At 37.3% G+C, this 12,160-nt stretch overlaps 1 protein-coding gene across 1 annotated transcript; it reads right to left on the reverse strand.

Annotated features, from left to right (window-relative positions):
* Positions 1-7,488: 7,488 nt before the first annotated feature.
* Positions 7,489-8,451, reverse strand: LOC143390499 (olfactory receptor 9G4-like). The gene has a single exon (XM_076842876.2). It carries the CDS (start codon positions 8,425-8,427, stop codon positions 7,489-7,491), a length of 939 nt encoding a protein of 312 aa, XP_076698991.2. The 5' UTR covers positions 8,428-8,451.
* Positions 8,452-12,160: the final 3,709 nt, after the last annotated feature.

Raw genomic sequence — 12,160 nt, forward strand, 5'->3', positions numbered from 1 at the left:
AAGTGAGAACTCTTCAAGTCTTGGGCATACCACATAAGCTCTCACCATTTCTCCAAATATGGCCCGGATCTGTAGTCATGACAACCTGGACCATAGGCAGCAGAAGGACAGGCCTATACACCTTTTTGTTCTCTTCTGAATCCCTAGTGATTGGTGCGCAAATGGATTGCCCATAATCATGCTTAAAAAAAATATTTGGCTCATAAAAAATGGACATGAATTATATTTCTGATTTTATGTAAAATCAACATCTTGAAATTGAAAGTAGTAAAGTGGATCATGAGTAATTTCAGTTGTTCAGTCACTCTGCATTGAACTCTGAGAAAGTCCTCTTTGCCACTACCACAGCCTGGAGCTTTGAGGAAACAGTGGCTGGAAAAGGTCATAATCAGGGCTCAGGTATGCAGATATCTAGGAATATGGCCTTTATGCACAAGAACATGGCTCCTGGCCCACTATAGGGTAAATAGACATCAATGATTCAGAATCCCAGGGAGAGGTTCCATCACTTGTTATACTCTCTTTCTAGGTATGTGCTATTTTATAAGTAAGAATCAGAGAAGAGTTTTCACATTCATCAAAACAGAAATTCATAGTAATCTACCTAATGAAAACAGACACTAGGAAAATGTCTGATAGTATATATAGTACAATGAGAAACAAAATAACAAATTCTAATATATTCTGATAAATGCTTGATTTGAATAGCTATTCAATAAAAGACTGTGAAATTGTATACATAAATTAAGCTTGTTGAAATTTTCAGAAATCCTTTTAATATCACCTATTGGTAAGGGACATAATATTGTCAGCACTTCTTCCTGCTTATTCATACCTCTTTATAAAGGGAAGATTTTTCACAAACAAAAGTGGAAAATTTTATCAATGTTATCAGAAGTTTCTCAATTTGTACATCTCGGGTTCCAAAGCAATTTATCATAGGGGATTCCTGATTGGTTCTCCTTTATTTAATTAATAAGACCATGCTAGCTTCTCATGGCACAGTAGATGCATCTAAAATTTAAACATCATAAACCTGACTTTTCTTGTCTCTAAAATTATGCATCTTTTTCAGATTGATAATTTTACAGTCTTCAACTTAAATTATATTTGAACTATGTTGTTGGACAATAGCATTATAAAATATATGAAATTCTGCCTATTAAATCCAATAAAATGACTGCTCAATTGGGAAGGTCACCTAGCAGGAAGCAGAGAGGAGTATTCCCTGTTTCCTAAGCTATAATTTCTTCAATAAGTTTTGTGTTCTTACTTTTCATTTCCAACCACAAAAAAACTTAGAATTTATGAACACATTTAAGCATCGTATATGAAACTTGTACATTTTTATCTTTCTCTAGTCCTACAGGCTTGGTGCCTTTTGCATTTGCAAATCTCCTAACAGCATCTCCTGTATCTGAATCTCAGTAGTGTGACTGATGTTGCAAATTTGCTTCCCCTCTTCCACATCTTTCATCCTCTCTACACAGCACAATCAGGTAGAAGTCCATGCAAAATTGGGGAGCATTTATAATTGCACGAGAAGTTACAATAACAAACTCTAAAAATTCAGTGTGCTTCCTTAAAAATATAGAGACATAAAACTTTTCAGTTCTGCTTAAATAGTTTCTGTGTGTGTGTGTGTGTGTGTGCGTGTGTGTTTAAATGATTTTTCCCTCTTAAAGAAATGAAAGTCAAGGATTATGTGCTGTCCCATATAGTCAAGCATCAGAGGAAATGGGAACAGAAGGTTGGGAGGGTAAGAAAATCAGAGAGAAAATATGAGAATATAGGCAAGGGAGAGACAGATGAGGAAAAGAAGGGAAACTACTGGGCAATGATATTCAGCAGAATATATTTTTAGATCGTGTGGGTGTATGAATATATAACCACAAACCCCATCATTACAAACAAGTATAATGCACCAATAAAACATGAAAAAAAGAAATGTCACCTCTACACATTTCCATATTTTCAATTTTACCCTTTTTTTAAAAAAAAATACCACACTTCCCTAGACATGTTTTATATTCTTGAACTGTTCAAGATCTGAATGAAATAAAATCTATAAAGTGTATAACTTCAGGTCTCTGTTGTGTGAGCAGTTACAATTTTCACATCTCTCTTATAATGATTCAGGACGGGGATTAAACAAAATCCAGATGTTTCATAGAGCTCCGTAGGTAGAACACACTGGGTCTGGTTTGATTTGGTCCCCTCTGCAGGGAGTGATTCACTTTGTCTTATGTATGAGTATGGGGATCACTCGATGTTCTAGACTGACTATTTACTTAAATTCTGTGACATCAGTAACAATATAGCAGGTAAAACAATATGTAAGAATTTTCAACCATAAGAGAGGCATGAAAGCCATGAAAAAGAGAGGGTAGAAGGAGAGGTTTCCCGGGGTGAAAGCACAGAGTTCTGAGAGTCTACACCATTTCTAAAGGCAAGTAGCATAAGGAATGGCTATTACAGAGAAGAAGGCTGGAATTTATGATCCTACGAAGGAACTTGAACCAAGTTAACATAGTGGGCTGAGGTAGGGATGACGGGTGGGTGATTAAAATATGGTCCAAATGAAGGAACAACAAAATATTCTCTTTCTCTGAGTCAATTTTTCTGACAGAAGAAACAACCCGGTTTTCATCTGTCCAGACTGTGTTCACTGGATTTCCTCCATTATAAAAAAAAAAAAAAAATCACTCATATGAAGAATAATAAAATCAGGGTTACAATCCAAGGTCCCTGTTTCTATATTTCCCACAAGTGTCTTCTGGGCCCGGTTCCTTGGCATGCTTTCTCTGAGCGTATCTGACTTCCCTCATTGCATGTGTGGCCCTTGTCAATCCCAGGGTCCTCTGTGGTACTGTCTCCTTTATTTTGACCTCTGTCATTCTGACCTGGTTTGGGTAGATGAGCACTTGGTAAATAGATTGAGGGTTGACCTTTCACCCTGGATTGGTGTGGAACAATCTTTCTAAGTGACATTATATTAGGGAATTTTGTCTGACACAATATTTTTCCTTTCTTTCTTCCCACAACTTGAATATAAATCCATTAGGATTCTAATCAAAAGCAACCTTAATTCTGGTAAAACTTTAGAAATCACCTCTGCATCCTTGCCTTTACAGCAAGACTACATAATATGATTCCCTTTTCCCCATGTTGAAGTGTTCCCCCAGGAGACTCTTTGGCACTGTATTTAGGTGCATAGTTATGGGAACACACTTGTGACTCTTCATATTCCCTGACGTAGTTTAAATTGGAATAGGTACTCAGCTTGAATTTATGAATAGGCAATCTCATGCAATCATTAAGACAATTGAGGACCATAATGCATTTTAAAAAGAAAACTGTGATGGACATTAGATAAAATGTTTGGAGGATTATCAGAAGAGATGCATGGAGTATGGATTATAAGCAGGATTAATGAGTGACGACACTATAAAAAACATGCGTAAGGATTATATACGTCAATACCTAGACAGACTGGCAAGAACAATGGGTAAATTAAATAAATCTATAATAGGTATTTATTCCTGAAAGCAAGTCATTTCCCCTGCAAGGTTAAGCAAGAAGTTGTCTAATCTCAACTTCCTGCTACCCAAATGATCCACCCGTTCTCCCAGAAAGTGATGGCATATCACAGGCAAAGGTTTCTGCCTTTAGCATTTGGACCTAAACAATAGAAGCAGCCAAAGCACCCAGATGATGGGAAGAAAATGGTATAGATATAGGTATAGATTTCATGTCACCTGCTATGGTCATGATTTACAATGGTCCCTTGAGCATCAAATGGAATGTGTGGGGAAACAGGCTGACATGCATGTGAACTCAGCTAGTTGACTAGTAGCAATCTCCACATAAATGCAAAAATAGACAGAACTGTGTACATCTTTGTGGACATAAAGAATACAGGACTTCCTGTATGACAGTTCTTGACTTTGAAGACTCAGGGCAGTGTGACGGTCTTAGCTTGTCTTAGTCCCTGTTTCTATAAACACACTGACCTCAAAGTTCTTTGTTTATCCCTCCAACGTTCAATTGTTGCATGTAGGGAAAACCTCATTCAATTGTAGTCTTTAAAGATAAATAGTTCCTAATTCAGCCTCCATTTTATTCTCTCCATTTTATTTTCAAAGAAAAACACTTACTATTTCTGCAACATGGCTTGGACCTGTTGACCTATTAAAAATATTCAATCATAATTTCCAATAGTGAAGACCCTCAATTAATCCCACTACTCAAAAGAGATGAGTAGAAGGGAACACATGAACTCTGCAACATTCAAGACTTTAATGAATACATTTACCTCTCTATTTCTCCCAAGAACTTGGGATTGCATTTTCTTTGCTGTTTCAGTAGAGAGTGTCTATAGGGAGAAATGTGAATAACTTCCATTGCATTTGAATCTTTCAACAAGGTTAACTCCTGTGCTAAGAGTAAGGGGAAGGAACTTAAAATGATTCTGTTTTACTTGTATCTCTACCCAACTGTGATTTTGCTTCTGGGTAAATAATGATCTGCTTTATATTTGGAACCACTGAGGCATGCACTCAGGACAAAGTAATAGTACACATTGCTTTCTTTAGTCCAGTTGATGAGAAATAAGTAGCTGCTCAGTCCAAGAAGTCGGAAGATCAGAACAAGAAGAAGCAGTGATGCAGCCCCAGTCCAAGGCTGAACATGGGATTTCCCTGATGACTCCTTGGTATGAATTCACAATAAAAGCCTAAAGAATCTGTAGTTTAATGCTCTGGGACAAGAGTCATAGCAAAACCCAAAAACACCTGCTCAAGAAGAATCCAGCTTGTACACACTGTAGATTGTAGATTTGTGGACTTCCTCTTTATTCCACTTTTGGTTTCATCTGGATACTTACCTCATTTGATGGTTTCCCCACATTCAGGGCAGGCCTTCCTTACTCAGTTTGCTGATGAACATGTCAATCATCTCTGCTCTCACAAATATACTCAGAAGTGTGCTTTCTGAATTTCCTAGTCATCTCTCAATCCAAACCAGTTGACAATCAAGATTCCCTAACACATCCCCAGGAGATCTGGAATACCTAGGTAAATGGCTGCAGGCCATTCATGTAAAGGCTTGGAGGAAGATGAATACATACACTTTGGCCAGGTTTGATGCCCTTTCTCCAAGGATTCAAGTCTCCCTTGCAATCCGTGAAGTAACTAAGTCATCATAGGTTGGAGAATCATATAAGGGTTTGTATTTCCTTCTTAGAACAAATTGTGCCAGTTTATATCCAAACATTCAATGTAACAGCCCTTTCCTACTAAGATGTGGTAACTACTGAAGAAAGGATATTTTTGAAATATCTTCACAATTTTCTCATTGCATTTTCTGAAAATGATGAATATTCACAAAGAGAACTAGTATCTCACTACTGAACACCAAAACATAACATTTTACATTATGATTAAATCCATGGTAAGGAAATAACAAACATTAAATGCCCCTATAAAAGCCAGCAACAATCAGAAAACATCATGAAAAGAAAATTAAAAAAAAAAAAATCTTAAGGCATTCTGAAGTAGCAGAATGAAAAAGCATAAAAGTTCATAGAAACATTTAGATTTCTTTCAGTTTTATATTTTAGGTAAATGTTGGAGATTGTTTATTGGTGGATTATAATTATACATGAGCATGGAATTCATTGTGCCATATTCCTTAAAGCACATAACATTATTTGACCAATGTCATATGGTCTCATTCCCCAGGAGCTCTCAGTTCCCTCTCCTCCAGTGTTGGAGGATTTTAACTTGCTAAAGTATTTGATATCATATTTAACACACACACACACCACACACACACACAATAGTGTTTTTGGAAATCAAATATATATATATATATATATATATATATATATATATATATATATATAAACACCTAATTATGCTTTAAATATAGGTACTTTAAATGTATTACTTGTCCAGAATCGCTTCATCAGTAGACAAGAGTTGCATGAGAAAACTTGAAATTTAAATCTATAAAGAGAAATGTTCTTTTTAGAAGATAATCATGAGCCATAGGGAGGAACATATTTTGACACCGACTATAAAGATCACAATAATTTCACACCTAGAAGGCCTTCATTGACTTAAGCTAAAACTATTTAGAACTTTTCTGAATTACCTTATTTTTTGGGGGTGGAGCGTAACAGGTAATTGAACTCAGGGTCACTCAGCTACTGACACACCACACGTTCCCAGTCCTGTTTTGTATTTTACTTGAGGACATGGACTCACTTAGTTGCTTAATGCCTTGCTTTTGTTGAGACTGGCGTTGAACTCCTCATCCTCCTGCCTCAGCCTCTGGAACCACTGGGATTACAGGCATGTGCCACACGTGTGGCAGCATTTCTTGAAATTAACATTTTCCACTTTATAAAAAATATTTTTCCATTATAATTGACTTGGTTTGTTTAAAATAACTCAGACATATATGATAGTTCATTGTTACTTGACTCACACATTTATTAAAATGCTATTCTGTAGCTTATCCCCACTCTAAGATTTTTTTGTGGGGGGGGGAATTACACATTTTTTGTAGTATATCACTTAAACACCCACATTATTTAATTCTTTGGGGACTATCTATGCATGCACACTGAAATATAGAAAAAAAGTATTCAGACCAAAGAAGTTTCTCTCTAAATACAAAAATAAAAATTTTAATAATTTTGAATTAAATTTATTTTTAGGTTCAAATGTGAATTTTTAAACTTAGCTAGGAGAATAATGTGTGAGCTGGCTGGCATACACTTGCAAGTTACCATGGTCTTCTGGGTCTGAAAAATTCAGAGCCCAACTCTTGAAGCATCTCTGTGCATCTGCATAAGTGGGTTTCAGAGAAGTCATACTGAATGTGTGCCCTCCTGTGTTGTTTCACTGTATCCAAGGATGAATTATCATTATTTTTGTATGGTAGAAAGAATCATATCACTTTCCTCTGAATATTTATCAGACTGGAATCCAATAAAATAAATTAAAATCAAAATTCCTAGACAAGGACAGTTTTCTCCAAGGAAAAGTGTTCTGCCATCTATATAAAGATTACAAGTGTAAAAATATTAGTAATTAAATGAACTGGAAATCCTTTTCAATTTTTAAATCTAGTAATTAGCTTCCATCACTATAACACATTCCTAAAATAATTAACTTATAACATATAAAGGTTTATTTTGGCTGATAGTTTTGAATATTTTGCTCCATGGTTGATTGGCTCTGTTGCTTTGGGCCTGTGGTAACATCATGGCAGAAGGATTTGCTGGAGCAGAAGTGTTCATTTCATGGCCAGAAAGAGAGAGAAAGGAAGAACCAGCACTCCTGAAAATAAAAGCATGTTTTGACCAATCTTTCATTCTCACAAGTACAAATTATGAAGTATAATTGGACTTCAGAAACTCAAACAAACATGACTACAAAACAATAATTTGCAAACTGCAATAAAGTCATAAAATAAACCTCAACCTTGTGGTCCTATGGACAGTATTGCTTTCCTGAAGGCCTCTTTGACATCTTTGTTTCTGATGCTATAGATGAGAGGGTTGAGCAATGGGTTGATGATGGTGTAGAAGAGGGCAGCCACTTTGTCACTCTCCACGGAGTAGTTGGCACTGGTCCTTGAGTATACAAAGAGCAAGGATCCATAGAAGAGCATGACAGAGACCAGGTGGGAAGCACAGGTGGAGAATGCCTTGCGCCTTCCTGAGGCTGAGCGCATCCTCAGGATGGCCAGGAGGATGTTGAAGTAGGAGATGAGGATGGCAAGAAGGCAGGAGAGGACAGTGAAGTCAATCATACTGGAAAGGATTATGACATAGACCCGAGTGTCTGTGCAGGACATTTTTACCAATGGTAGAACATCACATAAAAAGTGATCAATGACATTGTTACCACAGAAACTCAGGCGGAAGGTGTTGGCAGTGTGGGCTATGGCATTCAGAAAGCCTCCTATGTGGGAACCAGCAACAAGCCCAATGCAAACAGAAGGAGACATGGTGCCTGAATAAAGCAGTGGGTTACAAATGGCTGCATGGCGGTCATATGACATGGCTGCCAGGAGATAGCACTCAGTGTAGGCTGCCAAGCAGGAGAAGAAAAACTGTGCCCCACATCCAGCCAAGGAAATGCGCTTGTCTTCGGAGACACAGATTGCCAAGATTTTAGGGGTATATACAGAGGTGTACCAGAAATCCAAAAAAGACAGACTGCCAATGAAATAGTACATAGATGTATGCAGCCGGACATCAATCTTGATTAAGATGACCAGGGTCATATTCCCTGCCATGGTTAGCAAGTAGAGCATCAGAAATGTTACAAACAGAATCAGCTGCCACCGGGGATCTGCTGAGATGCCCAACAAGATGAATTCAGTCAGGACGGTGTGATTTCCCACTTCCATGTCCACAAAGGGAAAAGCCTGAATATTATAATGAGACGAAATATAACTTAATGATAATATGAGATATTTAGAGAAATAAAAAGTATCAACTAAGTCAATAACTCTTAGTGGGGTTGTGAACGTTGCTTTCTTTCTATATGAAATTATAATACTTCAGACTGTGACTTTGGAAAATTACTGGAATTGGAATCAAAAAACTCTTTTAAAATTAGAGCTTCTGGTTATTACCTGTTTAATGCAGGGACATTCCCTTATCAAACAAGTGAGAATAAATAAGGTCACAAAGGTGACTAATAGCTTTACCTGTCAGGCTGTCTGATGATGTAAAGATTCACATGAGAGACACTCAGCTGAATGTTTAGTACATAGGTATATGCAGCCATGACTAATCCCTGATTAGAAAAACAAATTCATGTTTCCTGACAAGGTTAGCAAACAAATCATCGGAAATATTCCAAATAGAATCCACTGCCACTGTCAGACAGCTGAGATGCCCAACAAGATGATGCCAGTCAGGACGGTGCGATTTCCTACTTCCATGCCCACCAAGGGGAAAGCCTGCATATCATAATGTTGGGAAAATAACTTGGTGACAATTTCTATTGAGAGAAACAAACAGTATATCCATTAAGTCCAGAACTATTAGAAGGCCTCTGGAGTTGTATTATTTATTATCTGGAATTACAGGAGATTTGTGAATTAAGAGCACTTGGATTTGGGTAAGAATCTGATTTTAAAGTTGGAGTTTCCTTTATTTTAACTTTGTAATGTAGAGGCAGTCTCTTATCAAACTAGGGAGAAGAAAAAGTTCACAATGATTACTAATGGCTTCCGGTCACATTGTTTGTATGTGTGAAAAAGACACACATAATACACTCAGTCCTTTGTTTGATGCATAGCCTTAATTAGAAAAATTCCTCCTTTCTTCTATAAGTTAAAGAAAACTTCCTATGTATCAAGGAGCATTGTGGTATTTATATGAATACCAAGGTAATTTTTATTTCTGAATTTGCTCAAACTTTAGTACAACTATCTTAGATTATGGATTTTGTACAATAACCTATAAACATTCGGTTATATGCACAATGGTTACTACAAACATTCTCTACTATGTTATCACTTGTCTACACAAATAAATCTGTGGGGAGCCATTCTCACACGTGACTGGGTGACTCCCGGTCAGGGTCTGAGGCGCTCTGGCTGTGTCGGAGCTTTCCCGGCCCTCTCCTGTTGAGAGAACCCGTCCATGTGGGGGTGTGACTGACCACTGACCCCGGGGGCCCAATCACTGACCCTGACCTTGGAGTGCAGCCCCCCTTCAACCTTCATTGGATGGAATTCTCCCCTGAGTTTCTTGCTCCCCAATAAAAGGCTACTCCCTGGCGTGCTGGCTCTCTCTCTCTCTCTCCTGCTAGCCCTGAGTAATCCTTGCTGCCCTGCCGGGCGGTTAGAGAAGGGAACCAGAGAGGGGAGCCGTCTCGGACCTGGTCATAGAAAAAGGTAACTGAGTCTGTGTGTTTATTTCGATCTCTGCTAGCTAACTTTTATGCCAAGAACCTCATTAATGAAACCATTGCACTGGCCGCATGGTGGAATAAATCTAGGACTTATTAAGCTCATTTTTAAAGAAAAGCTGGGGAAAAGTGTAACTAAATGGTCAGAGTGAATTACCTCACTTTTTGGGTTGACTGAACTAGGTAAATGATTGATAGAATATATTATCTTGTCTTTTATTCAAAGCTTCCCAGAAATTTTTGAAAATCTTAAAATTCCCATATTTAAATGAGTTCTAAAAATGACAAACATTTAAGAAAATGATCTCCCCTTTTGAGGTAAGGACCAAGAGGAGAGCACTCACAGCATAATAAGTGTATAAGAGCTTTCACACAGAGAGCCTGGTGAGGTAGAGGACCAGAGGGAGACTAAGTGAGGAGGGTGGAGAGAGGTGTCTTGGGCGTTACTGGAACATCAGGTTGTCACACAACTTGTTGAAGATACATTGATTTTAGCCTTTAAACCAACAGAGACTGAAGCCATAATGAGGAATTAATGTAACCCCAGAATGAATGAGGGAAACTCATTCTTCTGTCATCTGTTGAGACCAGGATTCCACTAAAGAGGAAAAAGAAAGTAGAGCTGGGGTTAGTGGAGCATGCCTGTAATCCTAGCAACTTGGGAGGTTAAGGCAGGAGGATGGCAAGTTCAGAGCCAGTCTCAGCAATTTGGTAATGCTCCAAGCAACTTAGGGAGATCCTGTCTTAAAATATAAGAAGAGCTAGCCATGTGGCTTGGTGATTAAGCAATACTTGGTTCAATTCCTAGAATAAAAAAAAAGAAGAAGAAAAGAAAGAGAGAGAGAGAGAGAGAGAGAGAGAGAGAGAGAGATAAAGAAATTTCAGGTAGAGTAAGATAGATTGTATATATGAAACCTTATCCTGGAGGACAGAAAAAGGTCATTAGTCTCCATCTCTCCTCTAGAGAGGAATTTATATTTCCATAACTTCATCTTCAAAATTCTGGGAAAGGCTAGAGAGATGAGAATTTTTAAAATTGTAATCAGTAATAATTGCTTCCTAGGTCTGTTTTTACACAAAATATTTTAGGTTTTTGAAATATTGAATCAATAAATCAGATGAAAGCTTGAGGCTCTCCACTAAAATATATAGTATTTTAGTTATGGTTCTGACTTCTCTGTGCATCAGAATTAGACCATATTCTATTTAGCACCAAAGTCTTATTTGATAAGAAAAAAGGAAAAAATCACTAATCCAGTAATCTATGTTACACTGTCAAAAAGAAAATTACTTACTGATTTCCAGAGTAGTTGTTTTGTTTTCACATTGTGAGTTCAGTCAGGTGGTTCATTTTCATGAATAGGTTGAAGTAGAAAGATCCATATATATTACAACTCTAGGTATTAAGAAGTTTTCTATAATCCTTGTCACTTTGGGAATCCTGTACACACCATGTAAATTATCAATGGGCTAGCTTGCAGGATATTAAGGCTATGTGATCCAGTGCTCAACTGAGCTAAGATAACCACAGCATATCAGAAAGTCCAGCTGAAGGCAGACAGGCCTGGCACAGGAAGAACTGAATTTACTGAAATGCTGTCTAGATTCCAATTATGATCCCATTTCTGGTAGCTCTGGGTTCTTAGGAAAGTCTTTTAATCATCTTCCAACCCAAATTCTACCTCTGAAAATATAAAGCATTTTCAATATTACCATAAATGAGATGAAGAGCCAAAACCTGGAAAGAAAATGTACCTAACAAATGGTAAATGTTTTTATTCCACAGGAAAGAATAATAATTAACTAATTTATGAATGTTGAGCATCCTGGTAAAATAAATAAGGTCAAGTTCTACAAAGAGGCAATATGAGCCAAGTTGTAGTGTCATTGGGAATTTTGCTAAATGTTGAATTTTTTTGTCACCTACTTTTATACAATGTTTTTGAGCTTTACATATTTGGCATCATTTTTAGGATGAGAATATTTAGAATCTATATTGACATATTGCATGTATTCAATATGCTATATTTATCCTCAGTCATCATGTTGAATGGTGTGTGTTTGCACACACCAAGACTTACTGGTTTTCACTGCGAGGTAGTACCCTTTGACCATCTCCCCACTTCCCTGCTCCACAGCTTCTGGTGCCTTTATTGTAGTCTGTGTCTATGAATATAGAGTTAAGTGAGGTCAGATAGTACTTGTTTTTCTCTCTGACC

This window comes from Callospermophilus lateralis, chromosome 2 (assembly GCF_048772815.1).
Source record: "Callospermophilus lateralis isolate mCalLat2 chromosome 2, mCalLat2.hap1, whole genome shotgun sequence".
Taxonomy (NCBI): Eukaryota; Metazoa; Chordata; class Mammalia; order Rodentia; family Sciuridae; genus Callospermophilus; species Callospermophilus lateralis.

What these genes read in the sequence shown, in the direction of transcription:
- LOC143390499 (XM_076842876.2), bottom strand. Translation starts at nt 8,427, where the DNA reads ATGGAAGTGGGAAATCACACCGTCCTGACTGAATTCATCTTGTTGGGC.